Below are 25,266 nucleotides of genomic sequence, written 5' to 3' on the forward strand. Positions count from 1 at the left end.
GCAATCTGTCAAACCACACAACCCTTCTCTCGCCCCATCCCTTTTCCATGACCCACAGAGGCTTAAGGAATGGAATGTGTGCACTCCAGGGTAGAGAGAGACACAGGCATCTCGGTCAGGCCTGGGTCACTGGCAGGATGGATGCTCTAAATAGCAGCCTTGGTGATGTGAAGCTGCACACGTCACCAGGAATGCAGCACGCCCAGCGGGTAGGGTGAACCGCTGGCCTGACTGCCTCAGCCGCTGGGGTCTGGGTCACCCTTTCTTCCTTGTCCCCTCGGGACCTGGACTTGCCCACCTGATTCTTGTCTCCACCCTTCCTCATCGGCCTTTCCGGGCATGTTGGAAATGGATCTTTCCCCTGAATTGGGATTAGGCGAGTCTGGCACAGGAGGGATGAGTGACTCCTGCATGTACATAGATACAGTGACACAAACGCCATCCGCATGGATTTAGGGTACTGGGTGTTTCTCATACTTGTTTATGAGTAACTGTATAGACAAGTCGGGTCAGCTGCTGCTTGCAATTGCTGAGTAATAACTCACAGGCCTCCTAGACAAAGCTGCTGAGGGGACATGAGTGAGCCTGGGCTCCTAAGTAAACATCCTGCTACCCCCCACGTAGAAGGAAAAACTGCATGCGTCAGGTTAAAAGAGCAAGTCAAGTGCAATATAAAACCATCCGATTCTGACTGCCAGGGGGGGAGAGGGGGGACAGGAGGAACCTCTTAGGTTTAGTTATGTGTCAGAGGAAGGGGTTACAAAGGCTGGATCTATGTAAAAACTGACACTTCAGTTACCTTACGGTTCCCTTATTTTCTCCTTTCCCTTTGTGCTCACTGGGGCAAGAATCAAAAGTTGAGAATACAGATGTAGGTGGCAGGGCTAGTGAGCAGTGCCAACAGAGAACACCATTCAGGCCTCTATTTTTTGTGTTTGACTCAAAGGGGTGTTGGCTAAACCAGTCCACCCCGGACCTGTTGGGGTTCATAGCAAATTCAATGTTCCAGCAACTTCACTTCCTTGTTTTTCTTATTACTTCCTTATATTTCTCCTTATGTGTTTTCTAAACCTCACCGAAGGATATGTTTACTGATTTGAGGAAGAGAGAGAGAAATATCGATGTGAGAGAGAAACAGATTGGTTGCCTCTCATACCCATTCCGACCAGGGATTGAACCCATAACCTAGGTATGTGCCCTGACCAGAAATCAACACCAAAATATTTTGGTGCACCTGACCAGGGCTCCCTGCCTCCCTCTCCCCCACCCTTTTTTTTTTTTAACATGTGAGAGGAATGGAGAGGGATAGAGAAACTTCGATGAGAGAGGAACATTGATTGGCTGCCTCCTGCATGGCTCCCACTGGGGATTGAATCCACTGAGCCAACCTGGCCAGGGCAAGGACTCCTCCCCTTATTTTTGAGAATTACTTTGCTGCATAATTTGTGGAAGAGATGAGGACTTGAGACTCCTTACGTTTGTCTTGGGGTGATTCGGTTGAAATGCATGGAGAGAAGGGAGGTGGGTGGCACCCTGTGCTTCAGTTTGCCCTCCCTGGCTACAATCCTTTGCACCTACATGGGACAGTGCAGGTCCCACATCTAGGCAGCCAGGCATTGCCAAAGGCAGTAGAGACTGGGAAAGGATGAGTTTGAAATGTTGGTTATTGGGTAGTGGGCCTTAATTGCCTTCTGTAGCTGTATCTAGGACCTTCTTTTGGAGCAGTTTGCTCTCTCCTTTATTTTTTACCTCAGCATCGAACCTAAGTTGGCATCCCTGCGCTGGTTCCTGTGTTTGGGAGACTTCCGTTTTTCCCTTGGAGGGTCGTTTAAAAGGTGGGGGTAGAGGTGGCTGTTTCCTTGTTTCTCTTCAATAGACTCAGGCGATGTCTTGGGGAAAGGGAACTAGAGGTTTTAGGTGCACCCAAGGCTTTGTTTTCAAAGCCAAGTTTAATTTATTTCCATGCTCCTAATAGGAAGCTTTCCCCCCTTTATTTACTCTGCAAATTCGGTTGAACTTTTTCTCTCTTCATGGCACCTTAAGCTAATGTTAAAGTAAAAAGCCTGGCCCCATCCTAGATCTTTGTTACTAAGGGGAAAGGATTTTTACTAAACCAAAGCTCCCACACCACCTGCTGTACCTTGAGCTACGTGGCTAATTGGGTGAGCCTCAAAAGCATTTGATGGCAATGATATAAATTTTTATGCATTTTGTCTTCTTAAATTTATCTTTTTTACCTCCAATATCTTTTCTGTCTCTGATACAGGGAAATTTTGCTTCTAAGAGCTAAGATATATTTGGAGGAATGTTTTGATCTGTTGGCATGGAAAATGGATTCTACCTTCAGCGGAGAGCAGTCTTATATAAGATTATAACAACAAAACCACCTCAAAGCTTTAGCTAACTTTAAAATGCCTATTTTAAAAGTGAAGTAAACAGAATCTCCCAAAACTTAAGGGTCTAGGATTCCCCTAACTGAGGATTCCCTTTTCCCTAGACTTCTGTGAAACCTGGCATTATTTCCTGAACACTTCTTTTTCCTTATTTTTAGTCTGCTAGAAAAAAAAATTGGTAAGATGCCTCTTTTCTTGGCTTTTTATTGGACTCCTCTCTCCAACTTATAGATTAAAACCTTTTGGGCCCCAAACGCTCCAAGCAGTGTACCTGGAGAGTGAGCAGAGCTGTGCCACCAAACGTGATGCATTCTGACTATTTTGTGTGTGAGAGGCAGCAGAGCATGGCATAGTGTACACTGGCTTTGGATTTAGAGATTGGGACTTCTCTGAGGGTAATTTTCCATGTTATAAAGGTACATAGAAGGGCTACTACTTGTCAGGGTTTTTTGTTTGTTTTTGTAGGAATTAAGATAGTGAATACAAGCACTTGGCACATAGTAGGTGTTCAGAGATACTCCAAATAGAAGAGCAGTTTTAGGGATGCTTCACAGACAGACTAACTGGTTAAAATTCCCTGAGACTGAGACATAGCAGGCACAATTCAGAAATTGTAGCAGAACCAGCGATTAATGCATTGGCCTTAGCTAGCTTGCTTTTGCTAGCTTGCTTACTCCAGAGGGAGAAATGGAATAACTTGAAATTCATTCCTTCCTTCGTTGCAGCACAGGTTATATAGGCGATGATGTAGTCGTTGATTGATCAGCATCCCCTGACCACACAGCTCAGTGCATTGCACGTAGTGAGTAGCCAGTAAATGTTTGAGGGGTGAGTATAGGAAGCTGCCACGATAATGGAACTTACTTATTCCACCATCCCTCTGCCCTCCACACAAAAAGGACAAGGTAGAATGGTTAAAAAAATGTGTGTCAGTATAAGTATCCTTTGGAGTTTCAACTCAATACTAGCACAATGATTGGTACACTGTTAATTCAGTAATTTATTGAGCACCTGCAATGTAACACTCCTGTACCTTTTGGGGCGGAGCTATGGAAAGAATTCTGCCTCTTGTCACACTTTGTGAATGCCACTTAAAAATCCTCACTACCTTTCCCAGACACACACACACGATATCCCTTTTCCACAGTCTTATTTCTTTTTGTATTTCAGAGTGTCTAACGTGTAAGAAGATGGAGCCAAGATCTAGAATGGTGCCTGTGACTCAGATCAACTGCTATCTTTCCCAGACAGAACCTCTGGCCTCCGGAAATCTACATTAATCACCATTTTCTGACAGCTCTTCCTCCTCAGTGCTTGATTCCATCACCGCTGGGATCTTGAACAACAACTCCACCCACCCCCACCCCCAGGTGAGGGCACTCATGGGAATCACGGAGAACCTCATAGCTGACTCCATTTTCCCTCTCACTTTACTAAAATCTGATTGAGGTTTTGTTTTTACTGTGCAAGATAAAACAAACACACCCAGTCCTTTATCCTAGATATAGTATGCAAAGGGAAAAGAAGGCTAAAGGAAGTTGAGAGAATGGAGATGAGAGCCAAGATTCTGGGTCAGGCACCTCTTTCTGAAGTAAGTGGTAGGAAAGTACAAGACTTGGGTTAAATCCAGCATTAGCACTTAATCGTTTGACTTTAAATCACTTACCTTCTCTGAATTTAAAATCTATAAGATTTAGAGGTGTCCTAAGTCCCTCTTAAGCATGAGTATAAAGGAACTCAAGGAAGTGCCCTCTGCAGATTTTCTGCTCCAGCTCTTAAAGCTGTTATATTACCTTATTCTAATGGTTTGTCCGTATGTTGCCCATTCCTTATACCATGCAGTATATTAAATGATTTACATAAAACAAACTTAAACAATTGGGAGCAATACTATTCCCATCTCATAGACGAGCGAACGGAAGCATAGAAAAATAAATTCTCCAGATTTACATAGTGAATGGCAAGCAGATCCAGGATTTACACTAGGTCCGTTTGGTTTCAAGTTGTTTCCTACTTGCTAGTAAAGACTGTGTAAAAAATATATACGGTTACATGGAAATTACTGACTGCCCTTTCTTGTCCCTTTTCCTCCCACTCTCACTCCAGAGTTTTCTTGCTCCTGTCCTCAAACCCGCAGGAGCTCTTACTGCTACTCTGGGCTGAAACTGCCGGTGTAACCGCGTAAGTCTTCCCTTCGGCCGGAACCACCCACGTCGCGGCTGTTGCTGTGTGGGGTGTACGTACGCCGTCTCACTTCCTGGGGGGCGGTTCTAGGCTAGAGTGGCAGCTGTAGTAACCAATAGGCATGGGCCTTGTCGGGCCAGTGGCCAATGAGGAACCTGGCGGAGAAGGCGATCATTTGGGGTGTAGGCACCGGTTTGGAGGAACATGGGGCTGTATCAGAGGTGGCGGCGGCTCCGTCTCCCAGGGTTACAAGCCTGCGGGCTACACACGGCGCTTGAGGTACCCCAAAGTTCCGAACCCCCCAAAGCCCAAGGTGTAGGTTCTTAAGGCAGCCTGACCCTTTCCTGCTCCCGCCCTGATCCCAGACCGGATACTCGGGCCTTTTAAAAATATATATATATGTTTTTATTGATTTCAGAGAGGAAGGGAGAGGAAAAAAGGGTAGAAACATCAGTGATGGCAGAGAATCGCTGACTGGCTGTCTCCGGGCCGCCCACAATGGGGATGGAGCCCGCACCCCCAGCGCATGTGCCCTGACCGGGAATTGAACCTTGACCTCCTGGCTCAGGTCCGCTGAGCCGCTGCGGAGCACCTTTTCTAGGGCCAACAGCCTGGGGAGCCAGGATTCCTAACGTAGCGCCCCGCAGCATCCATTCCTTTTAAAGACTAGAGATTAGCACCCTGGCCACTCCACTATCCCCACTCCCACATCCCCAATCCCGGGAATAACTGACGGCACCTGTGTTACCTCCTAACGGCCTTCCCTCCAGGCAGCTGTGCCGACTCCTCCACCCTGTTTGGTAGAGCGGCTTGGCCTTTTTGAGGAGCTATGGGCTGCTCAGGCAAAGAGGTTAGCAAGCATGGCACAGAAGGAACACCGGACTATCAAGGTGGCACTTCCCGGAGGACAGAGAGTGGAGGCTGTGGCATGGAGCACCACCCCTTACCAGCTAGCTCGGCAGATCAGGTACCAGGCCCCTTCTCTGCCTCCAGCATTCTTCTCCCTCCGCTTCCTCTGGACCTGAGCCGAGAGAAAACTCTGCTTGTTTCTGTTCCGTGCCATCGAGATAGCTTTTCCTACCTTCGTTTTTTATCTGTGTTAGTGTCAGAGTCCCTGTCCTCCTCCTGGGCGCAGAGGGTTGGGGGTGGGGGGAGGAGAAACCATAGGTTCTATTTGCTCTGGTAACACATTCCTCCTTTGCAAGTTGAGTCCCTCTTTTCCCATGTGGATTGTAACCCTCTTTTTCTTTCTCTCCGCCCCATCCCCATTGCTGAAGCTCAACCCTGGCAGATACTGCAGTGGCTGCTCAGGTGAACGGAGAACCTTTCGATCTGGAGCGGCCCTTGGAGACAGATTCTGACCTCAGGTTTCTGACGTTTGATTCTGCAGAGGGGAAAGCAGTAAGTTTCTTCTTTATCCCAAACACAGTGGCTACTAAACTGAGAGAGATTTAAGCGGGTGTTTCTAACATTTCTTTTGCCTCCGTTTTTCCATTTTTACTTGGGAGGGAGGCTTACCACAGATTGCTTATCTTGACTATTCCTAGCTATGCTGGGAACTTATGAAAGTTTTTACTAAGCCTGGGTCTCTTATAAGTGGACATCATTTGTGTTCCTGAAAGGAAGAAGTAATACATTGGAAACAGGATGCTATTGAGCACCCGTTGTAAGTCCATCTGTAGCATATACTTAATTTTAACGTGGCTTCCACAACTGAGCATACAACCAGACCTTGTCCCCATTTTGTCCTCTTCATGTCAGCTTAGGTCAGTGGTCGGCAAACCGCAGCTTGCGAGCCACATGCGGCTCTTTGGCCCCTTGAGTGTGGCTCTTCCACAAAACACCATGTGCGGGCGCACACATACAGTGCGATTGAAACTTCGTGGCCCAGGCGAAGAAGTTGGTTTTCGGCCTGGGCGAGTCTATTTTGAAGAAGTGGTTCTAACACCAAGCCACACTCAAGGGGCCAAAGAGCCGCCTGTGGCTCTCGAGCCTCAATTTGCCGACCACTGGGTTAAGGGAGAAGGTTAGGACTGTGAACGTCTCTCCTGTGAACCAGGTGTTCTGGCACTCCAGCGCCCACGTCCTGGGGGCAGCAGCGGAACAACTGCTCGGTGCCGTCCTCTGCCGAGGGCCCAGCACAGAGAGTGGCTTCTACCACGATTTCTTCCTGGGAAAGGAACGGTGAGCAGTGAAGGAAGGGGAGAAGGATGGTTCCTCTTTTGAGACTTCACCTTTTTCCCCGAGGTGTTTTTGAGGTATAATTGACAAGATTGTAATATTTTTAAAATGTGTAATGTGATAATTTGATATTCATATACATTGTGAAAGGATTCCCACCATCTAGTTAATTAACCATCACCTCACATTTTTTGTGTGTGTTTTTTTGTTGTTGTTGTTAAACCTCACCTGAGGATAGCTTTCCTATTGCTTTTCAGAGGGAGAGAGAGAGAGAGAGAGAAACAGATGTGAGAGAGAGACATGGACTGGTTGACTCCTGCACATATTCTGACTAGAGATGGGAAGCAAACCTGTAAACCAGGTACATGCCCAGGACCAGGAATCGAACCTGAGCCCCTTTGACGCTCTAACCCACATGTGTCAAACACAAGGCCCGCGGGCCAAATCCGTCCCGCCAGGCCTTGCAATGTGGCCCGTACCGCGCTGTCATCACTGCACTCCGCTGCGTTTCCATCACAATGACAGTTTATGGCTGTTCAGTAAACCATTCGGCCCGTGATTTAGGCTGGATTTTAGATTTTGGCCCCTTCTCTCATTGAGTTCAACACCCCTACCTAACCACTTAACAACCAGCCAGGACGACCTCACCTTTTTATTGTGAGAACACTTAAGGTCTGTTAGCAAATAGCAAATTTCAGCTATAAATACAGAATTACCAGCTACAGTCACCACGCTATGCATTAGCTTCTCACACCTTATTCATCTTTAACTGAAAGGCTGTCCCCTCTTATTGGAGTGGTGTCTGAGCCCTTTTCTGGGGCCTGGGGCTTGTTCAATTTGGAGGAGCAAGCTGCAGGAAGGGCCTCCAGGCCTGATATGCTTAAAACATCTCTAGCCTTTAGGAGTTCTTTAACTTTTAAAAAATATATATACTTTTACTTTTTACAGAGAGGAAGGGAAAAGAATAGAGAGCTAGAAACATCGATGAGAGAGAAAGATCAATCAGCTGTCTCTTGCACACCCCCCACTGGGGATGTGCCTGCAACCAAGGTACATGCCCTTGACCGGAATTGAACCTGGGACCTTTCAGTCCACAGGCCGACACTCTATCCACAGAGCCAAACCGGTTTCGGCAGGAGTTCTTTAATTTTATTTCATTCTCCATTACTATTGCTTTAATTTTGTCCATTCACATTGTCTGCACTCAACTTTTTAAAAGACATATTTTTATTGATTTCAGAGAAGGAGAGAGAGGGAGAGAAATATTAATGATGAGAGAAAATCTTGATTGGCTGCCTCCTGCATGCCCCCATACTGGGGATGGAGCCTGCAATTCGGGCATGTGCCTGGGAATCGAACCCGGGACCCTTCAGCCTATAGGTTGACTGAGCCAACCCAATTTGGGCTGCACTAAACTTTTAATTTTATACATAGACCATTTGCTCCAGCTATAAAATTTGTACATGATTTCCTATGTTTCTGTTAGAAGTGTCTAAGAGCAAATAATTCTAGATGTTTCTGGAGGGCAGGATTTCACCCACTAGCCAACAGGTATGCCACCAGGTGATGCTGCTTAGAGGATGCAAACCAACCAGGTCTCATCTTCCCAGGACTATCCGGGGCTCGGAGCTGCCTGTTTTGGAGCGAATTTGCCAAAAACTTGCAGCTGCTGCTCAGCCCTTCCGGAGGCTGGAGGCCTCCCGGGATCAGCTGCGCCAGCTCTTCAAGGTGGGTTGGAAACACTCAGTTTTAGGAGGAAGATCAGAGGCCTGAGGGCAAGGTGGCTCTCTCCCAGGACAGCATTCTGGGGATAAAGACTTGTCTTCGCTCATCCTTTTTCCAGGATAACCCCTTCAAGCTCCGCCTGATTGACGAGAAGGTGACAGGTCCGACAGCAACGGTGTATGGGTGAGCGGTGGAGATGGAGAGAAATGGGAGGGGGCTGCACTGACAAGGCCAGAAGGGGGCTAAGGGAGAGAAGACAGAAGCGAATCTGTTGTTCCAGAAAAAGAAATGGGTTAGGAATGGATTTTTATTCCCCATTGCTCTCTCTGTGGAACACATTTCTATCTATCTATCTATCTATCTATCTATCTACACATACATACACACACACATATATATATATATATATTTTTTTTCCCTTTCATTATTGATTTTTCACAGAGAGGAAGGGAGAAGGATAGAGAGCTAGAAACATCGATGAGAGAGAAACATCGGCCAGCTGCCTCCTGCACATCCCCCACTGAGGATGTTCCCGCAACCAAGGCACATGCTCTTGACCGGAATCGAACCTGGGCTCTTTCAGTCCGCAGACCGAAGTTCCACTGAGCCAAACCGGTTTCGGCAAACACGTTTCTTTACTTCCTCTGTCAGCTAAAGGCCAGGAGAGGGAGAAAACTAAAAACTCAGAAGTTCAGAGGCCACTGACTGCCCTCTCCTCCAGGTGTGGCATGCTGGTTGATCTGTGCCGGGGCCCCCATCTTCGGCATACCGGGCAGATTGGAGGCCTGAAGCTGCTCACGGTCAGTTGTGGGGACAGTGAGGTGGAAACTCCCATTTGCACTGGAGTAGCAGGGGAATGGGAAGGTAATTCAGCCCCTTTCGTGCTGACAGCTAAGCAGGGAGTCAGAGTAGAAAGATCTTTAGACCAGTGTTTCCCAACCTTCTCTCATGATGAGAATCACCTGGTGGAGTTGTTAAAACACAGATTCCTGAATCCCAACTAAGAAGTGCTAAACTAGAATTTTTGAGAACATATAGGTAAAATTGCATACCTAACTTGGTGCTCTGTATATAAAATCTGTCTTAGAGCACTAGTTAAGTATACAATTTTACCTATATGTTCCCAAAAATTCTAGTTTAGCACTTCTTAGTTGGGATTCAGGAATCTGTGTTTTAACAACTCCACCAGGTGATTCTCATCATGAGAGAAGGTTGGGAAACACTGCTTTAGACCCTGCCTTCTAGAAACTGAGTCTGATGGCAGGCCCAGGAGCCAACTCAGTTTCCATAACTGGACATGGATGCAGGAGGAGATGGGGTGGGAGGGCGCGGACAGGCTGGACAAGGTCTTACAGGGCCGGCTCCTGTGCACAGAGGGGCGTGGGTACCATTTGACAGGCACGGGGAGAATACTCTAAGTCAAGGGCGTGTCTTTTATGAAAACACGTTCCTGGGCAAGATAGTTACTAGAGAGAATGGGAGCAGAGGGCGAGGGGAGAGGCAGATACATAGAACAAAAAGCGCCGGCCTGACACCTAGCCATCTGTGCTTCGTCCTGGCTCTGCCAGTAATGACGTCCGTGGCCTTGGGTACATCTCTTTACCTATTTCCCCATCTATAGAAAGAGACTGTTCATTCCTGCCAGTAATCCCACATCCAGAGACAGAGCCAGCGAGCGCAGGAGGGAGTGGTTGAGGGAAATGCTGTGAAGTACAGGCTGTTTCTCATTAGTGCTGTTCCAGGGAAGGGCAGAGGCAGGTGATTTCACGGGGTCCGAGTTAGGGGAGAGTGTGGGAGACTGGTGAGGAAATGGAGGGTCTTCAGGTCAATCCCCGGAGCAATCATTGGCTGCAGGGGAGGACTGAGGCCGGGTGCCGGCCGGGCAGCAGCAGTGAGATTGCTCCGGAGGACGTTAGGCCTGGGTGGGACGTCGTAGAAATCAGGAACCCCGGGCACTTTCGAGGGGATAAGGCCCGGCCCGCAGTGTTGACGGCGGGGAAAGTGTCCATCACTGGGCAGCCCACACTGACGCGCTCATGTGAGGTTTGCAAGAGAAGCTGGTGGCTCCAGCCCCTCATCTTCCCCCAGAACTCGTCGTCCTTCTGGAAGGCTTCCGGGGCCCCGGAGACGCTGCAGAGGGTGTCCGGGGTTTCCTTCCCCACAGCGGAGGAGCTGCGGGCCTGGGAGGAGTGGAGGAAGGAGGCAGAGCTGCGGGACCACCGGCGCATCGGGAAGGTGCAGGGATTGGGGAGGGGCCGCTGGGAAGGGCTGGAACGAGATGAAGGACCGCGGTGGGGACGCTGGGCGCAGACTCGGAAAGCAGCAGCCTGAGCGGGTCCACCCTGTTTCTCCGGGTCCGAAGCCCCTCCTCCCCTGAAGTGACCCTGCCATCCCCGACCCAGGAACAGCAGCTCTTCTTCTTCCACGAGCTGAGTCCCGGGAGCTGCTTCTTCCTGCCTCGGGGGACCCGGGTGTACAACGCGCTGGTGGCTTTTGTCAGGGTAAGGGGGCCCCTGGGAAGGAAGGCCGGGAGGGGCTGGGGGCCTAGAAGGTCAGGTGTTAAAAGGGGGGGTTAGAAGCATAAACATAAATATTGCAGAGTGCTGGTGACTTTTATTAAGATACTAGAAGTGTGTGGTCCCCCCGGGGAGCAGAGAGAGTGACTGTGGTGTTCAGTAGGTTGTGGGTGATCAGCATGACTGAGGGCCCAGGAGAGGCACAGCCGCCTCTTCCCTTCTGTTCCCCAGTCACTTTGACCTTTCATGTCTGTACCTCCTTTCCAGGCCGAGTACGCCCGCCGTGGCTTCTCAGAAGTAAAAACACCCACCCTGTTCTCTACGAAACTGTGGGAGCTGTCGGGCCACTGGGAGCATTATCAGGAAGACATGTTTGCCCTGCCGTGCCCAGGATCTGACAGGCCCGCCCGCCCCCAGAGTGACCCCTCTCCCAGCCCCCCTGCGGACACGCTCGCCCTCAAGCCCATGAACTGCCCTGCACACTGGTGAGCTGGGGCCTCCAGGGCGGAGGCCAGGCACCCAGGCTGCTAACCACTAAGTGACAGGAAGCATCTGGGAAGAGGACTGGGCACCTGAGTTGAGTCTTGAATCTGCCTCTAGCTAGCCATGTGAATTGGGGAAAATGGTTGTACCACTCTAAGCCTCAGTGTCCCTGTGTGTAACATCGAGGGTTTGAAGCGCTGTCTACGTTTTTCCCCCACCTCAGCGCCTATCACAGAACAGGCGCACAGGAGTGATGTCTGTTGTTACTGAGAAGTCGCCTTTGAGGCACGCAGGCTCCGGTTGTGGTGTGTGGGGACTGGCAGGCTGGAGAGTGCTTAGCTGAGGGGCAGGGAGAGGAGGCAGCCTTCCTCTGGGCGGAGGAGCTAGTTTCCCTGAGGCACTGACCCCTTCCCACCCCATCAGCCTGATGTTCGCCCACCGGCCCAGATCCTGGCGGGAGCTGCCCCTGCGACTGGCAGACTTCGGGGCCCTCCACAGGGCTGAGGCCTCCGGCAGCCTGGGAGGACTGACCCGGCTGCGGTGCTTCCAGCAGGATGACGCGCACATCTTCTGTGCACCGGACCAGGTGGCCCACCGGCTCCACCAAACGTTTCTACCCCTCCTCCCCCTGAGCCAACATCCTGACCCTTAGCTGCCCTCTTTATATATTACAGTTCAGCTTCGTGCTTTCCCTAGCTTTCCTCTATGTTTTTGCCCTCTGTTTGCCCCAAACTACCCTGACCCCCGAGCTCACCCTCCCCTCCTCCCCAGCTGGAGGCAGAGATCCGGGGCTGCCTGGACTTCCTCCGCTCTGTCTACACCGTCCTGGGCTTCTCCTTCCGCCTGGCACTGTCCACCCGGCCGGCCGGCTTCCTGGGAGAGCCTGGCCTTTGGGACCAGGCTGAGCAGGTGCAGGGATGGAAGGGGGACAGTGGGAGTCGGGGTCCTCAGGAGGCGTCACTTGGGGGGCTGGAGGGTGTGTGCTCATAGTCCTCTTGTCTCATTCCCTCTCAAGGTCCTTCAGCAGGCCCTGGAAGGCTTTGGAGAGCCCTGGGACCTCAGCCCTGGAGATGGCGCCTTCTATGGGCCCAAGGTAAGCTGGGGGCTTTGGATAGAGTTTCATTTATTCACTCTTTGTTCTGTTTTATTAAGTATTTGATAAAAAGGAATTTTTAAACTTGTGTAGAAAGAAGAGCGATAGAGTCCCTGCCCATGGGACTTGTCTGTGAGGCCCGTGGTTGCAGGCGCTGAGGGAGCTTGCTGTCAGGAGGGTCAGGAAAGCCTCCCTCAGGGCTCTAACGCGAAGCATGATTGTTGGCCAAGGAAAGAGGCGTTTCAGGAGGGGCTGGGGGCAGAGGCTGGGGCAGGGGAACACTGACACACATGGCGGGTTGGAAGGAGTGGAAGAATAGGAGGGGTTGTGGCGGGGGAGGGGGGGACGGGACTGAAAAGTAACTCCTGGATTTAGTGAAAAGGCTGTTCGTTTTGGTTGGTTGGTTGTTACCAGTGAAGAGAAATCAGAATTACATGCAGACAGAAGAAAATTGGTTATAAAAACCACTACATTTTTGCAATGTTTTAAACATTTCATGCAAGTAATAAAGGCCAATGTGACTCAGTGGTTGAATGTAGACCTATGAACTAGGCCTGTGGTCGGCAAACTACGGCCCACGAGCCACATGCTGCTCTTTGGCCCTTGAGTGTGGCTCTTCCACAAAATACCATGGCGAGTCTATTTTGAAGAAGTGGCGTTAGAAGAAGTTTAAAAAATGTGGCTCTCAAAAGAAATTTCAGTCGTTGTACTATTGATATTTGGCCCTGTTGACTAAGGAGTTTGCCGACCACTGAACTAGGAGGTCATGGTTCGATTTAAAAAGAATTCATGAACGGCAAAAGAATACTGCCTCAAAATATGCTGAATTCACATATGTTAATACCATAATGAATTCATGCTAGACATAAACTCAGGTTACCAATTAGGATGAAACAAATTTTAGAGCTATTTTTATGAGACAAATAATGAACTTCATGATAAAGGCACAGCAGGATTTTTAAAAAATGACAAATTTATCACAAAATTCAAAATTCCTTAACTATTAACAACCCAGGACAGAAAAACGTTCTTGGAAACGTTTTAAAGGCTTGATTTAACATGCCAGGAAAATGTTATTTTTCCATTAAGATATGTTATGAAAATCAGCGTGAGGTCAGTTTCACACCTGGAATTAACCCCTAGCAAAAGGACCAGCTGCTAATAATGTTTACTTGTGTATAACTTAGCTGGATGTTAAAATAACAACTGTTGGTGCCAGTCTGCTTATAAAGTCAGTGCTCTGGATGTATCTTCTCACAAACAGTGGGCAAACAGGCTTCATTGTTAATTAATGAATTCAACAATAATCCAGAATTCATTAAACAACATCCAACAGTGTGGTTTCTTTAAGAGGAACTCAAAGGTTACCGCACTTTGAAGAGTAAGAAATCTATAGTATACCATGTGGGGCAAAAGTAGGTCTACAGTTATATCTACTTTTGAATACAGTAATAAATAGGAATGCGAGAGTCAACTGTTTCCCAAGTGGGTTTACAGTTGTATGTGAAACAGTTTATTCCTGTAATATTTAGTAATCGCATTCTTTTCCTTACAAACAACTGCAAACCTGCTTGTGCCCCACCCTGTCTTTTGTTACGAACAGTGACTTTCAGACTGTTTTGTCGGTTGGTACTTAGTTACGCAGGCTTGATCTCAGTCAAGGCAAACTGTGACCTTCTTTTGTGTGTGGCAGCATGAGGCAGGGAGAGTCACGGGAAAATCCTCCCCCGAACAGGTCAGGAGCTGACAGAGATGAATGGACAGCACAGGCAGTGGCAGCTCCTCTGACAAGCTCGGGCCAGGAAGGTTCTGCTGAACTGCAAGTGCGGTAACCTTTGGCGCAGCCCTGGTGAGAGCACTTGCCAGCAAAGCATGTTGGTAAAAGCTTGCTGCTTCATGCAGCCCAGGAGGAGGCAGAGCAGACAGGGAGCAGTGAGCTGTGAACAAGCGAGGAAGCCACACTGCCGGGCCCAGTGGATTGGTCATCATGAGTTGCACTGCGCCTGCCCCTTGAGGACGCTGTCTGGCACAGAAAGAGCAGAGCTGGTTTCTAGAAAGACCAGAGCGAAGGCGGGGCCCAAGGCTGTTAGGTTTTGCAGGACCATGTTTGGTAAAGTGGAGAGAGGGTGGAGGGAGGGAGGGAATGAATGAACCTAACTCAGGAACTCTGGCTGTTCCAAAGCAGAGTTACCAAGGGCCTGAGGAGCCGGAATGTTTCTGAAGGGAGAGACCTGAGGCTGTTTAAACGCCTAACGGGAGGGTGCCGGGGGGTCAGGGAGGAGGTGACGCTGTCGAAGGGGTGTCAGTGAGGGAACTTCTACCGAAGGAAGAACTTGGCCTTGTGGGGGCGGACAGAAAGGCTGGGTACATGCAAGGAAGTTCATGGGTGTGGTTACAGGGTTTGAAACATTTTCCATCTCAAGATAGTAATTGTCTGAATTTTCCATGAAATAGGGGAGAGTCATGTGGTGAGAGGGAGTGGGGGGAGGAAAGGTTTCAGCGCGGGAGGTGAGCACTGAAGAGAAGGAAGAGCTTGAAAAGCCCCGAGGAGGAGAGGACACAGCTGGTCACAGCAGCACAGACGGGGCATCCATCCGTTTTCACCTGTGTGGTGTGTGCCGTGTTGGGCACGCTGAGCCAGTCTGTTGGGTGCCACCAGGGTGGGAGTCTGCCGTGTGGATGTGACGGGAACGATGAGGTCGGGAACCCGGGAGAGTGGGGACAGCTGCCTAGGGAAGAAGCAAAGGCGGAGGCGTCTGTGAACGGGAAGAAAACGCAGCATTAAGAAGCCTAGCCATTGAATAGCTATTAGCAGGAAGAACTGTCAGAGCTAGAAAACCCAGGGACGGCCGAAACCGGTTTGGCTCAATGGATAGAGCGTCAGCTTGGGGACTGAAAGGTCCCGGGTTCGATTCCGGTCAAGGGCATGTACGTTGGTTGCGGGCATATCCCCAGTAGGGGGTGTGCAAGAGGCAGCTGATCAGTGACTCTCTCTCATTGATGTTTCTAACTCTGTATCTCTCTCCCTTCCTCTCTGTACAAAATCAATAAAATATATATTTATAAAAAAAAAACACCCAGGGACGGATCAGAGCAGGGTGGACCGTTCCGGAGGTGCCGCCACATGTGGGTGTGGGTGAAGGCCTCCGAGCTGAGGCCAGGGAGCGGGTGGGTCAGCATGTAAGTGCTGGGGTCCCCTCATGGACCACCACTGAGCGTGCCGCCGCAGCCCTACTGAGTGAGGGGGTCTGGCACAGCTGGGGAGGCTCTCAGAGCAGCCTGGGTGGGGGTCAATGGAAAGGGGGGCACAGGCACTGGAGGGCACGGGTTCTGGCTTCTCACCGGCCCTCCCCTCTCCTCCAGATTGACGTGCACCTCCACGATGCCCTGGGCCGGCCCCATCAGTGCGGGACGATCCAGCTGGACTTCCAGCTGCCCCTGAGATTCGACCTCCAGTACAAGGGGTACGAGCCTCGCCCGGACCAGTTCCCTTTCCGCGCGGCTGCCCCTGGGATCACTGGAGAACAGCTTCCCCTTCCCCCTTTGGCCCCAAAAGGACCCAAACCCTGCACACCCTCTCTGCTGAGCCTGAGTATTTCTAAGAACTGGCAGGTGATCTGGATTGCACAATCTCCATCCCACCCCCTTTTCTTTTCCCTCTAAGGCGAGCCGGGGCCCCGGAGCGGCCAGTCCTCATTCACCGAGCAGTGCTGGGTTCAGTGGAGAGAATGCTGGGAGTGCTGGCGGAGAGCTGTGGGGGGAGATGGTGAGACCCCCGACTTCCGTTCTGAGCTCAGACAGGACGGTGCAGGCCCCAGACCCTGTCCCCTTCAGACTCCAGCTTGTTTCCTTCTCAGGCTGCTCGCTGCAGCCGCCCTCAGGGTCAGAGCCAGAATAAGGAGTTTGCCCTCCCCTGTTCTCTCCCAACTAGGCCGCTGTGGCTGTCCCCGTTCCAAGTGATGGTCCTCCCAGTGGGGGCCGAGCAAGAAGACTACGCCCGGGAGGTGAGGATTGGGGGCAAGGACAGGGCCGAGCACGTGCACAGGAAGAGGCGGGGGGTGGGAGGGCGCACAGCGCTCGGAGGCTGCTGGTCTCTATGCTGGAATTCAATCTGAGAAACAGACTGGTCCCTCCTGGTGGAGAGGTGACAGCTAACACACATGAAGGCTGACGCCAGCACAGAAAGGGGTTGGGTACACGGTGCTTTTCCTTTGCTTTCTCGGGAGAAGTAGGCCATGGCTGTCCCCGGGTCAGCAGCTGGCTGGGCGGAGTGGAGCCAGAAGAGGCAGCCAGGGAGCCTGTGCAGGAGGCACAGACAGAGGCTGCGGGGCGAGGGCGGGCCTCCATGTGGAGGCAGGGAGGAGGGGGTCTGAGACCCCGAGAGCCTTGAGGCAGAGGAAGGAGGAACGGCGGGGCTTTGGTACCAGCCTTCCGTTAAATTACGTCCCATCACCAAACCTCTGCCCAGGTTCAGCAGAGCCTGCAGGCGGGGGGCCTGGTCGGAGACCTGGACGCTGACTCTAGTCAGACCCTCGGCCGCAGAGTCCGCGCGGCCCAGCTCGCCAACTACAATTTTCAGTTTGGTGAGTGACAGCTCGAGCGCCCGCCCCGTACCCTGTCCTCCTTTTCATTAAGTTTTGTCACCTACATGTTCGGCTTCTTTGGGGCTCAGTCCTAAGCTGGACAGGAGCCAGGAGGCCTGAGCCATTTGGACCATAGTTCACCCCAACAGCTACTTCTGACCCACGGAACAGTGTTCTCCTGACCCTTCCCAGCTGCCCGTCAGGCCAGTTCACCAAGGGAGTGTCAGAGAAAGGGACAGGAAGGGTTAATAAGGCCTAATTAGTTAGCTTTGTTTATTCTAGGCCTAGTGGAGTCAGCCCTCCTGCATGAGGAGAAAGGCCTTACGGAGACGGAGACAGTGTAGCTCTGCCTGTTCCTTTTTCTTTTTCCAATGAAAGCCAGGAACAGAGTCCTCCGCCAGATAACCCGATTCTCTAGCTCCACACACCGCCTCGTGCTGCCGGCACCCGGAGCGAGCTGCCCTCAGCCCAGGGGCTTGCGGAGCCTTCCACCGCTGCCGCCTGCCCTTTCTCCGACATTCTCTGGTCAGCTGACCTCTGTCTTGCTCTGGCTGACCCCACTATCTCTGACCCCGGGCTCCCGGCTTCAACAGCTTCTTATCTCCTCAGCACGAGCAGGGAGCTGAAGAGCAAGAGCCAGTAATATAGTGGGCCCTGCACCATATCGTGGCTTTGTTCTCACCCTTTCTGAAGACTTAGGTTAGGTCTCTTCCATTTCTGCAAAGGGGACACCCCAGGTGGGTTACATCTGCCCTGAGATATTCCCCCTTCGGCTTGCAGTGGTTGGCCAGAAAGAGCAGAGCAACAGAACAGTGAACGTTCGGACTCGAGACAATCATCGGCTTGGAGAACGGGACTTGACAGCGGCTGTGGGGCGGCTGCTGGAGCTGCAGAACGCCAGGGTCCCAAACGCCGAGGAAATGTTCTGAGCGTTCGATAGGAATGTGGCAGACCCGCAGGAGCCACCAGCCTCTCTGAACTCAGGAGGGGCCAACCTCACGGACAGTCTGGAGTCCCAGGCCCTTTAGAACTGTGTGGAAGCCTGAATGTGCTCTCCGGAAAGAGACTGATGTGGGGGGAGCCACAGCTGCTGGCATAGGAGAGCGGAGCTAAACATAATAAACCTGAAGCTCTGGGTGTGTCTCATCTGACTCCTGGTGGGGGTAATGAGGGTTGACTCCCAGGGGATGGGGGGGCGTGAGGAGGGACAGCCCAGCCCTGGCTGGCGGGAGCATCCTGTGCACCAGAAGGTGGTGGGTTGGACTCCTGGTCAGGGCGCATACCCAGGTTGCAGGTTCGATCCCGGGTTGGGGTGCATGCAGGAGGCAACCATTTCTCACATTAATGTTTCCCTCTAAAAATCAACTGTAGAAAAGAAAAAATAAGGGACCACCAAGGCCCTGGCCAGTTAGCTCGGTTAGAGTGCTATCCTGATTCACCAAGGTTGCAGGTTCAGTCCCTGGGAGGACACATAACAAGAATCAGTGAATGAGGCCTGGCTGGTATTGCTCAGTGGGTAGAGCGTCGGCCCTAAGACTGAAAGGTCAGGGTTCATTTCCAATCAAGGGCACGTGCCACAGTTGCAGGTTCCCTGGCTCATCAGGATGTTCTCTCTGTCCCTCTCCCTTCCACCCTTAAAAAAAGCAATGGAAAAATATCCTCGGTGAGGATTAACAAAAATAAATCAACCAATGAATACATAGACAAGTGGAACAAAAATTACCTCCCTCTCTCTAAAACCAATAAAAGAAAAAGTTAATAAAAAGGGCAGCCCAGGCCTCTCACTGGTTAGGGAGCCCCTAGGGTAGGTGTCCTGTTCCCACTCAACTCCTTAGTCCTATTTCCCCAGCCCCAACTCGGCAGTTCCCTTCTCCACCTGCAAAAGGAGAAACTGAGGCACAAAAGAAACTTTCAGACATCGTGGGGTCATAAAAATGTTCCCCTCTCATTACCCCCATTCTTCTCAAGCCTCTCAGGATGCCTCAGGGTGAGTTTGGGAGGAGTGGCTGCCAGAGGGGGAGCAGCTGGGACTGAGTCATGGCAGGAAGCTGAGGAGGGCGGGAGCTATTCCCACATTGCCATATAAAAGGAAGGCAGCCGGCCTGGAGTTCACTACCGAAGTAGCAGCAACCAGAGGAGCAAGTTCCCAGCAGCCGGCCTTCTGATACAGACCTACTTGAGGAGACTTACCTCCTGGGTGGCCACTGGCCAGTCCTTGCCCCAGGACCATGCTCAGAGCAGCCTTGGTCTTGGCCTGTTTGGCTGTTACTTCCATAGCCTCTGAAGGAGGTGAGTTGGGGTTGGAGTCAGCCCTCGGGAAGGGGTCCTGGCCAGCGTGGGCCTGGGCCTGAGTCCAGCCTTCCTAGGTGGCTCCTCACCAGCAGGTTGGTTCTCCAATTGCTCCTGCTGTTGAGGAGGCCCAAGGTGGGCCCAGAGCACAGGAGGGGCTGCTAGTGAGGCTGCTGCTAGGGACTGTGCCTAGTGGTTGCCTGCCAAGAAACACAAACTTGGAGTCAAAGGCCAACTGGGGCAGGGGTGGGGAGGCCGACTGACTGAGGGAGGCCTCTGCCTGAGGGAGATGTATGTGGGACCAATTAGGCAGCAGAAGGTGGAAGAAGGGCCCCCAGGCAGCTCGAAACCAATTTGCTGACCTAGTCTGACTACCCTGCCTGGTTGGGAGGAGAGTTGACAGGGCGCCCGTGCACAGGGGCCTGGACACAGCCACCTTCGAGCACACACACTTGACCTGCTGGATGCTGAGGAAAACGCTCCCCAGGAAGCTGTGGAGAGCATTCACAGCTCCACTCCATCTGCCCAAGACCCTCTCGCTGCCCCTCGCCTCCTGCCCCAGGTCAGCTACAGGCGATTCCTTTCCCTGTGGCTGAGGGCTTTGCCTCAGTCCTGAGTCCCATCTCGTGTCCCGCCCCCTCTCCCCTCCTCAGTGGAGACCTAAGCTAAGGAGGACCTGGGAGTAGCTACAGGAGAAGGAAGCTTACGTTTCTGGGCAGCTTCTTGTCAGAAGGCCCTGGAATAGGAGGGTCGGCAGAGGAGGTGGAGAGGCGAGGCTCCAATCAGTTCAAGGGTCAGACCTTCCCTTCTGAGAACTGGGGAAGCACCCCAGCAGAGTGGCTGTGACCCTGAGGGAGTGACCTGACAGGAGACGGGGGCCTTCCTCCCAGCCCCGTCTGTCCCGTTCTCTGTAGGCCCAGGCGTGGGGGGCCCTAAGCTGTGAGTCTGGTAGGGGTGAGGCTGTCAGAGTGTCACAGGCTTGCTCAGAGCTCAGTGTGTTTGGGGAGTGGGTTAGGGGACACGGGGCAGGAGCAATGAGGAGGGGCTGCTGGTGGCTTCGTCCTCTTTCCTACGCTCCTGATCGCTCCTGCCTCCCCACCCCGCGCTCAGAGCCAGGAAGGGCCTCTCAACCACCCTGACTCACCCTTCCTCACTCCAGGCCTCAAACCTTCCAGTCAGAGGGAGTTGGGACCAGAGCAGCTTCAAGAAGGTAAGCATTTGGGGGAGGGCATGGGATTGGGGGTCATGTAGGAACTGTAGGCTCTGACTGTCTCCCTTCTTGCCTCTAGTTGGCTATGCAGCACCCCCTTCCCCACCCCTGAAACAAGCCAGGGACCACAGTGACATCTCTCTGGATGACCCTGGCTTTGAGGAACAGAGTGAAGGTAAGTGCACCTGTTCCCTGTGTCTGCGGGGGAGGGGAGAGGGTGAGCAGGCCTGGCCCTGGCTCCTCACCTGGCTCCTCACACCCTTCCCTTTTGCAGTGCGGCCCTTTTCCTCCTTCTTTGACCAGATCCTTTTGGAGAGTGGTGAGTGCTCGGAGTTCCCTCGCCCCCAGCCCACTATCACCTTGCTGGCATCAGGCTAGTCCTTGCTCCTTTGTGTCCTCTCCTCAGAATTATTCTCTCTGGACAAGGACCTCCCTACCCCCAAGGACTCCCACGCCCCCGGGAAAGTGGTCCAAGAAGAAGTGACCCCTCCCAAGGGCCCTATTGAACAGAAGGAGGGTAAGTGACTCCCTCTTCTCTAACCCCCCCAGCTTTGGGGGCTGAGCCACTGACCAGCTGTGTAAATGTGGGTAAGTCACCTCGCCAAGCCTTCCTTCTTTGGCTGTCACATTGAGGAAATGATACCTACTTTATAAAGCTGGAGATCAACTGGCATGAGAATAGACCCTGTTTTCACCTGCTTCTCTATCGAGCCACTCTCTGTGAGTGGGGTCTGGCCAGGCCCCCCTCTTTCAGAGAGAGCCTTCCCGATGTGACCTTTGCTTACGCGACTTCTTCCACCTCAGTAGACACATCGAAGCTCCCAACACAGGAGGAGAGCACCGGCCGGCCTGAGCAGGGAGCAGGTGAGTGGCAGCTCTGGTCCGCAGGCCCCTGCAGAGGGGGGCGGGGAGCCCGAGCCTGGGGACGCAGTGCAGGCAGCAGGCCTGACTCAGGGGGACAGTAATGGCGACACCTCTCACGTCTCGGTTCTCTTTTCCTTCCACCTATTCAGTCTGAAAGTAAGAGCCACAGATTCCTTTCTTCCTCTTCCCCCATATCCTCCCAGTCCTTTCCCCTCAGCCCCAGGCTCTCTCAGTCCTCCCGACTCACCCAGCCTTCCTCTCCCCCTCCACCCGTTTTCCCGACTTTAGGAAAGCCAGCTCCCCTCACACAGCAAAGCCCAGGCCAGCACTGCCAACAGGGCCGACCCCAAGGCGGCTGGAGCCACCAGCTGGATGGCTTCCCCCCTGGGCGGCCTTCTCCGGACAACCTAGACCAGATCTGCCTTCCGACGCGCCAACATGTGGTGTACGGCCCCTGGAACCTGCCCCAGTCTGGCTACTCCCACCTCACTCGCCAGGGTGAGACCCTCAATATGCTGGAGACGGGATATTCCCGCTGCTGCCGCTGTCACTACTATGCAAAGCGCATGGATTGTGCAAAACTTGTGGTAAGGCTCGGGCTTTTAGTCCTAGGGTGTCCTTTAAACCTCAGACATAGTGTGTGTGTGTGAGTGTGTGAATGTGAGATGTGTGTGTGTGTGTGTGTGTGTGTGTGTGTGTGTGAGTGTGTGTGTGTGTGTGTGTGTGTGTGTGTGTGAGTGTGTGGGGTGTGTGTGAATGTGAAGTGTGTGTGTGTGTGTGAGTGTGTGTGTGAGTGTGAGGTGTGTGAGATGTGTGTGTGTGGGGGGTGTGAATGTGAATTGTGTGTGTGAGAGTGTGTGTGTGTATGTGAGTGTGTGTAGGACTGGAGGCCAAGGCCTGGGTGTACAGAAACCTCACTGGTCCTATCTTGGAGAGCAGAGACCGTCTCTGCTGCTTTCCGACCTCACTGCCCAGAGCCCTCCCTGGAGCCTGAGAGGAAGACAGGACTGTGGACGGGGCTGGAGGCTGACCCACCCTTCTCCTCTAGTGGGAGGACGCAATGAACCAGTTCTGTGAGGCCGAGTTTTCTATCAAGACCCGACCCCACTCGTGCTGCAAACAGCAGGGGGAGGCTCGGTTCTCCTGCTTCCAGGAGGAAGCTCCCCGGCCGCACTACAGGCCCCAGGCCTGCCCCCGCCGCCCGTCTGTGATATCCATGGGCCTGGAGCTGCCTTTCCCCCCTGCGATGCCCATGCTGGACAATATCAAGTACATCTGCCTCGCAAGACGCTTCCGCTCGGTGCCACGCAACCTCCCACCCACTGACCAGCTCCAGAGGCAGCTGCAGGCGCTGAGCCGCCTGGAGGTGGAGTTCCAGCGCTGCTGCCGGCAGGGGAGTAACCACACCTGTGCCTGGAAGGCTGTAAGTGGGCGTCCCGGCCCCCGGAGAGCCAGTCTGCCTGTCCGCCTCTGGTCTGATCCTCCACGTGCCTCCCCGCTGTGAATGCGTTTACCCGCCCGTCTGCTTGTGAATGTCCGTCCATCCACTGTTCGTCACCTGAGTCTGTTCGTCTTGAGCCTCCATCCTGCACTCCTGGCCTGGTCCACCCATGATCCCACACGTGTACCTGTCTGCCGTCCGTCCGTCCACCCAGCTCTAGCCTCACCCAGCCCTCTCCGTCTACCGGTCCAGCTCACCTCCCGTGGCCAGCTCCGAGCCTCACCTGTGCTTCTCCCCCACCTCCCCAACCTCACACACCACAGCTGCCTCCCTGCCCCTGGCTCCTTGTCCTTTCCTCTGGCACCTGGGGTGGGGAGTCCCTCTCCTTATGGTGTGGGCAACAAGGGAAGTGGAGGGTGAGGGGAGAAGGGGAGAAGAGTCCAGGCTTCTGACTTCCCTCTTTCTGTCTCACAGTGGGAGGAGTCCCTCGATGGCTACTGTGAGCGAGAACTGGCTATAAAGACCCACCCCCACTCCTGCTGCCGGCTCCCTCCCAGCCCGAAACGCGACGAATGCTTCGCCCAAAAGGCTCCCTTCCCCAAATATGACCGGGATCTCCTGACCGTTGACCTCAGCCGAGTCACCCCCAACATCATGTACTATATCTGTGGAAACCAGAGAGTTATCTCCAAGCAGTAAGTCTTGTACAATTCCAACTCTCTTCCCTTCCCAAAAATCTCCTTTTGGGACATCCTCTGGGGCACTCTTGGCCTGGAGTCTCCTGAAGACCCTGATCCCTGCCCTTTCCCACCACAGTAAGCAGATTCCTGGGCTGATCCGAAACATGACTGACCGCTGCTGTAAGCTGCCCCTTCCAGAGCAAGCCTGCTGTGCCGAGGAGGAGGTGAGTGGGGCAGGGAGGCAGCGTCTCTGAGGGAAAGCTGGGGAGGGGAGGGAGATGGCTAGACCTGGAGGCTACCCCCACTTTTAGGACCTCAAAACAGACCACAGAAATAACGAGGACTAGGGGGAGGGATCTTTCTTCTTGTTCCAGAAGTTCTCACTCCTGACCTGACCTGCTCCATTCCTATTAAGCTCCAGCCTTTGCAGAGGCGCCCATCTGCCCATCTCGGGAAGTCTAGCTGTGCAGGGCAGCCTTGCATCCTCTCTGGGACCCAGGAAGAGAGCAGTAGGAGCTGAAGGGAGGGCGATTCGGGGCACACAAGTCTCCATGCCTGGCCTTTGACCACCCCCTCCCTCCCCATCTCTGCTTTCTTCTCCCCACACTCCAGAAAACATCCTACATCAGTGACCTGTGTGGCCCCCAGCGTGACTTCTGGCGAGACTCTGCCTTCTGCTGTAAGATGAGTCCTGGGGATGAACAGACCAACTGCTTCAACGTCAACTACCTGAGGAATGTGGCTCTGGTGGCCGGGGACTGGGGGGACGCCAAGGGCCAGGAGAAACAGGACCCGACTCAGGGAACAACTAGCAGCCCCACCTCTGAAGCCAAGGAAAAGTGAGTCACCCCAGAACCTGGAAGGATCAGATTGGGTGAACCCCACCCCGCCCCGCCCTCCTTGAATACGCATTGCAGTCAACACCTCTGGGATTTGGTGTCCTCGTTGTCTCACACACAAACACGCCCTCCTAAGCCTGGCTGCTGGCATTTTCTTCAGTGACTGAACCCTGAGGCCCACTGCCCTGCCCTGCCCTCACAGGGCAGAAGTCGATCCATAAATAAATGGCTTAACCTCGCTATTTGTCATCTTGAATTTATTCACATATTTTAAAAGGATGGTCACCATGTTAAACAGCTAACAAGATTCCGAAGTGAAAAAGATGTGGTTCACGTTCTTGGTGAACCCCCCAAATACCCCAGCCCTGCCTGACACTTAAAGAAAAAATTTTAAATTGATTTCAAAGAGGAATGGAAAGGGAGAATGAGAGAAAAACAGCAATGATGAGAGAATCGTTGATCTGCTGCCTCCTGCACACGCCACCCTGGGGTCGGACCTGCAGCCTAGGCAGGTGCCTTGACTGGGAATCAAACCATGACCTTTTGGTTCATAGGTTGACACTCACCCACTGGCCACACCGGCCTGACACTTTTTAATCTTCACTTTTGATCTTCAGAGTCCATATTGATTCATTCAATATCCATCTATTGAACTATCAACGTCCACTGTGCTAGTCCCTTCCGTCCGGTCACTCTGTCAGGTACCTAGCAGGTGTGATAAGCAGTGTGGCACTGAACAGCCAGAGTGCCTGTGTGCACGCCCAGAGGTGGGAGCAGGGCTGCGG

The 25,266-nt window shown here is 52.6% G+C and overlaps 2 protein-coding genes across 5 annotated transcripts; both read left to right on the forward strand.

The window, feature by feature from the left end:
- Positions 1-4,610: 4,610 nt before the first annotated feature.
- Positions 4,611-18,293, forward strand: LOC118721181 (threonine--tRNA ligase, mitochondrial). Of its 3 annotated transcripts, XM_036441853.2 has the most exons (18): positions 4,714-4,856; positions 5,348-5,544; positions 5,855-5,978; positions 6,637-6,761; positions 8,369-8,486; positions 8,602-8,666; positions 9,205-9,283; positions 10,572-10,718; positions 10,886-10,984; positions 11,267-11,484; positions 11,906-12,068; positions 12,254-12,391; positions 12,498-12,575; positions 15,939-16,039; positions 16,240-16,341; positions 16,507-16,579; positions 17,044-17,158; positions 17,939-18,293. In XM_036441853.2, exons 1-18 carry the CDS (start codon positions 4,782-4,784, stop codon positions 18,085-18,087), a joined length of 2,166 nt encoding a protein of 721 aa, XP_036297746.1. In that variant the 5' UTR covers positions 4,714-4,781; the 3' UTR covers positions 18,088-18,293. The 3 variants fall into 3 exon arrangements, with proteins under 3 accessions (XP_036297749.1, XP_036297746.1, XP_036297753.1); XM_036441856.2 differs by lacking the exon at positions 5,348-5,544 and having other exon boundaries at positions 4,611-4,856; XM_036441860.2 differs by lacking the exon at positions 16,507-16,579.
- Positions 18,294-19,255: 962 nt separating this feature from the next.
- On the forward strand, positions 19,256-24,560 carry LOC118721713 (extracellular matrix protein 1). 2 transcript variants are annotated; one of them, XM_045583403.1, is made up of 11 exons: positions 19,256-19,447; positions 20,607-20,657; positions 20,737-20,832; positions 20,932-20,976; positions 21,064-21,174; positions 21,462-21,521; positions 21,810-22,108; positions 22,570-22,944; positions 23,437-23,657; positions 23,779-23,866; positions 24,255-24,560. In XM_045583403.1, exons 1-11 carry the CDS (start codon positions 19,387-19,389, stop codon positions 24,483-24,485), a joined length of 1,638 nt encoding a protein of 545 aa, XP_045439359.1. In that variant the 5' UTR covers positions 19,256-19,386; the 3' UTR covers positions 24,486-24,560. The 2 variants fall into 2 exon arrangements, with proteins under 2 accessions (XP_045439359.1, XP_045439360.1); XM_045583404.1 differs by lacking the exon at positions 22,570-22,944.
- Positions 24,561-25,266: the final 706 nt, after the last annotated feature.

This window comes from Pipistrellus kuhlii, unplaced genomic scaffold, assembly GCF_014108245.1.
Source record: "Pipistrellus kuhlii isolate mPipKuh1 unplaced genomic scaffold, mPipKuh1.p scaffold_m20_p_18, whole genome shotgun sequence".
NCBI lineage: Eukaryota > Metazoa > Chordata > Mammalia > Chiroptera > Vespertilionidae > Pipistrellus > Pipistrellus kuhlii.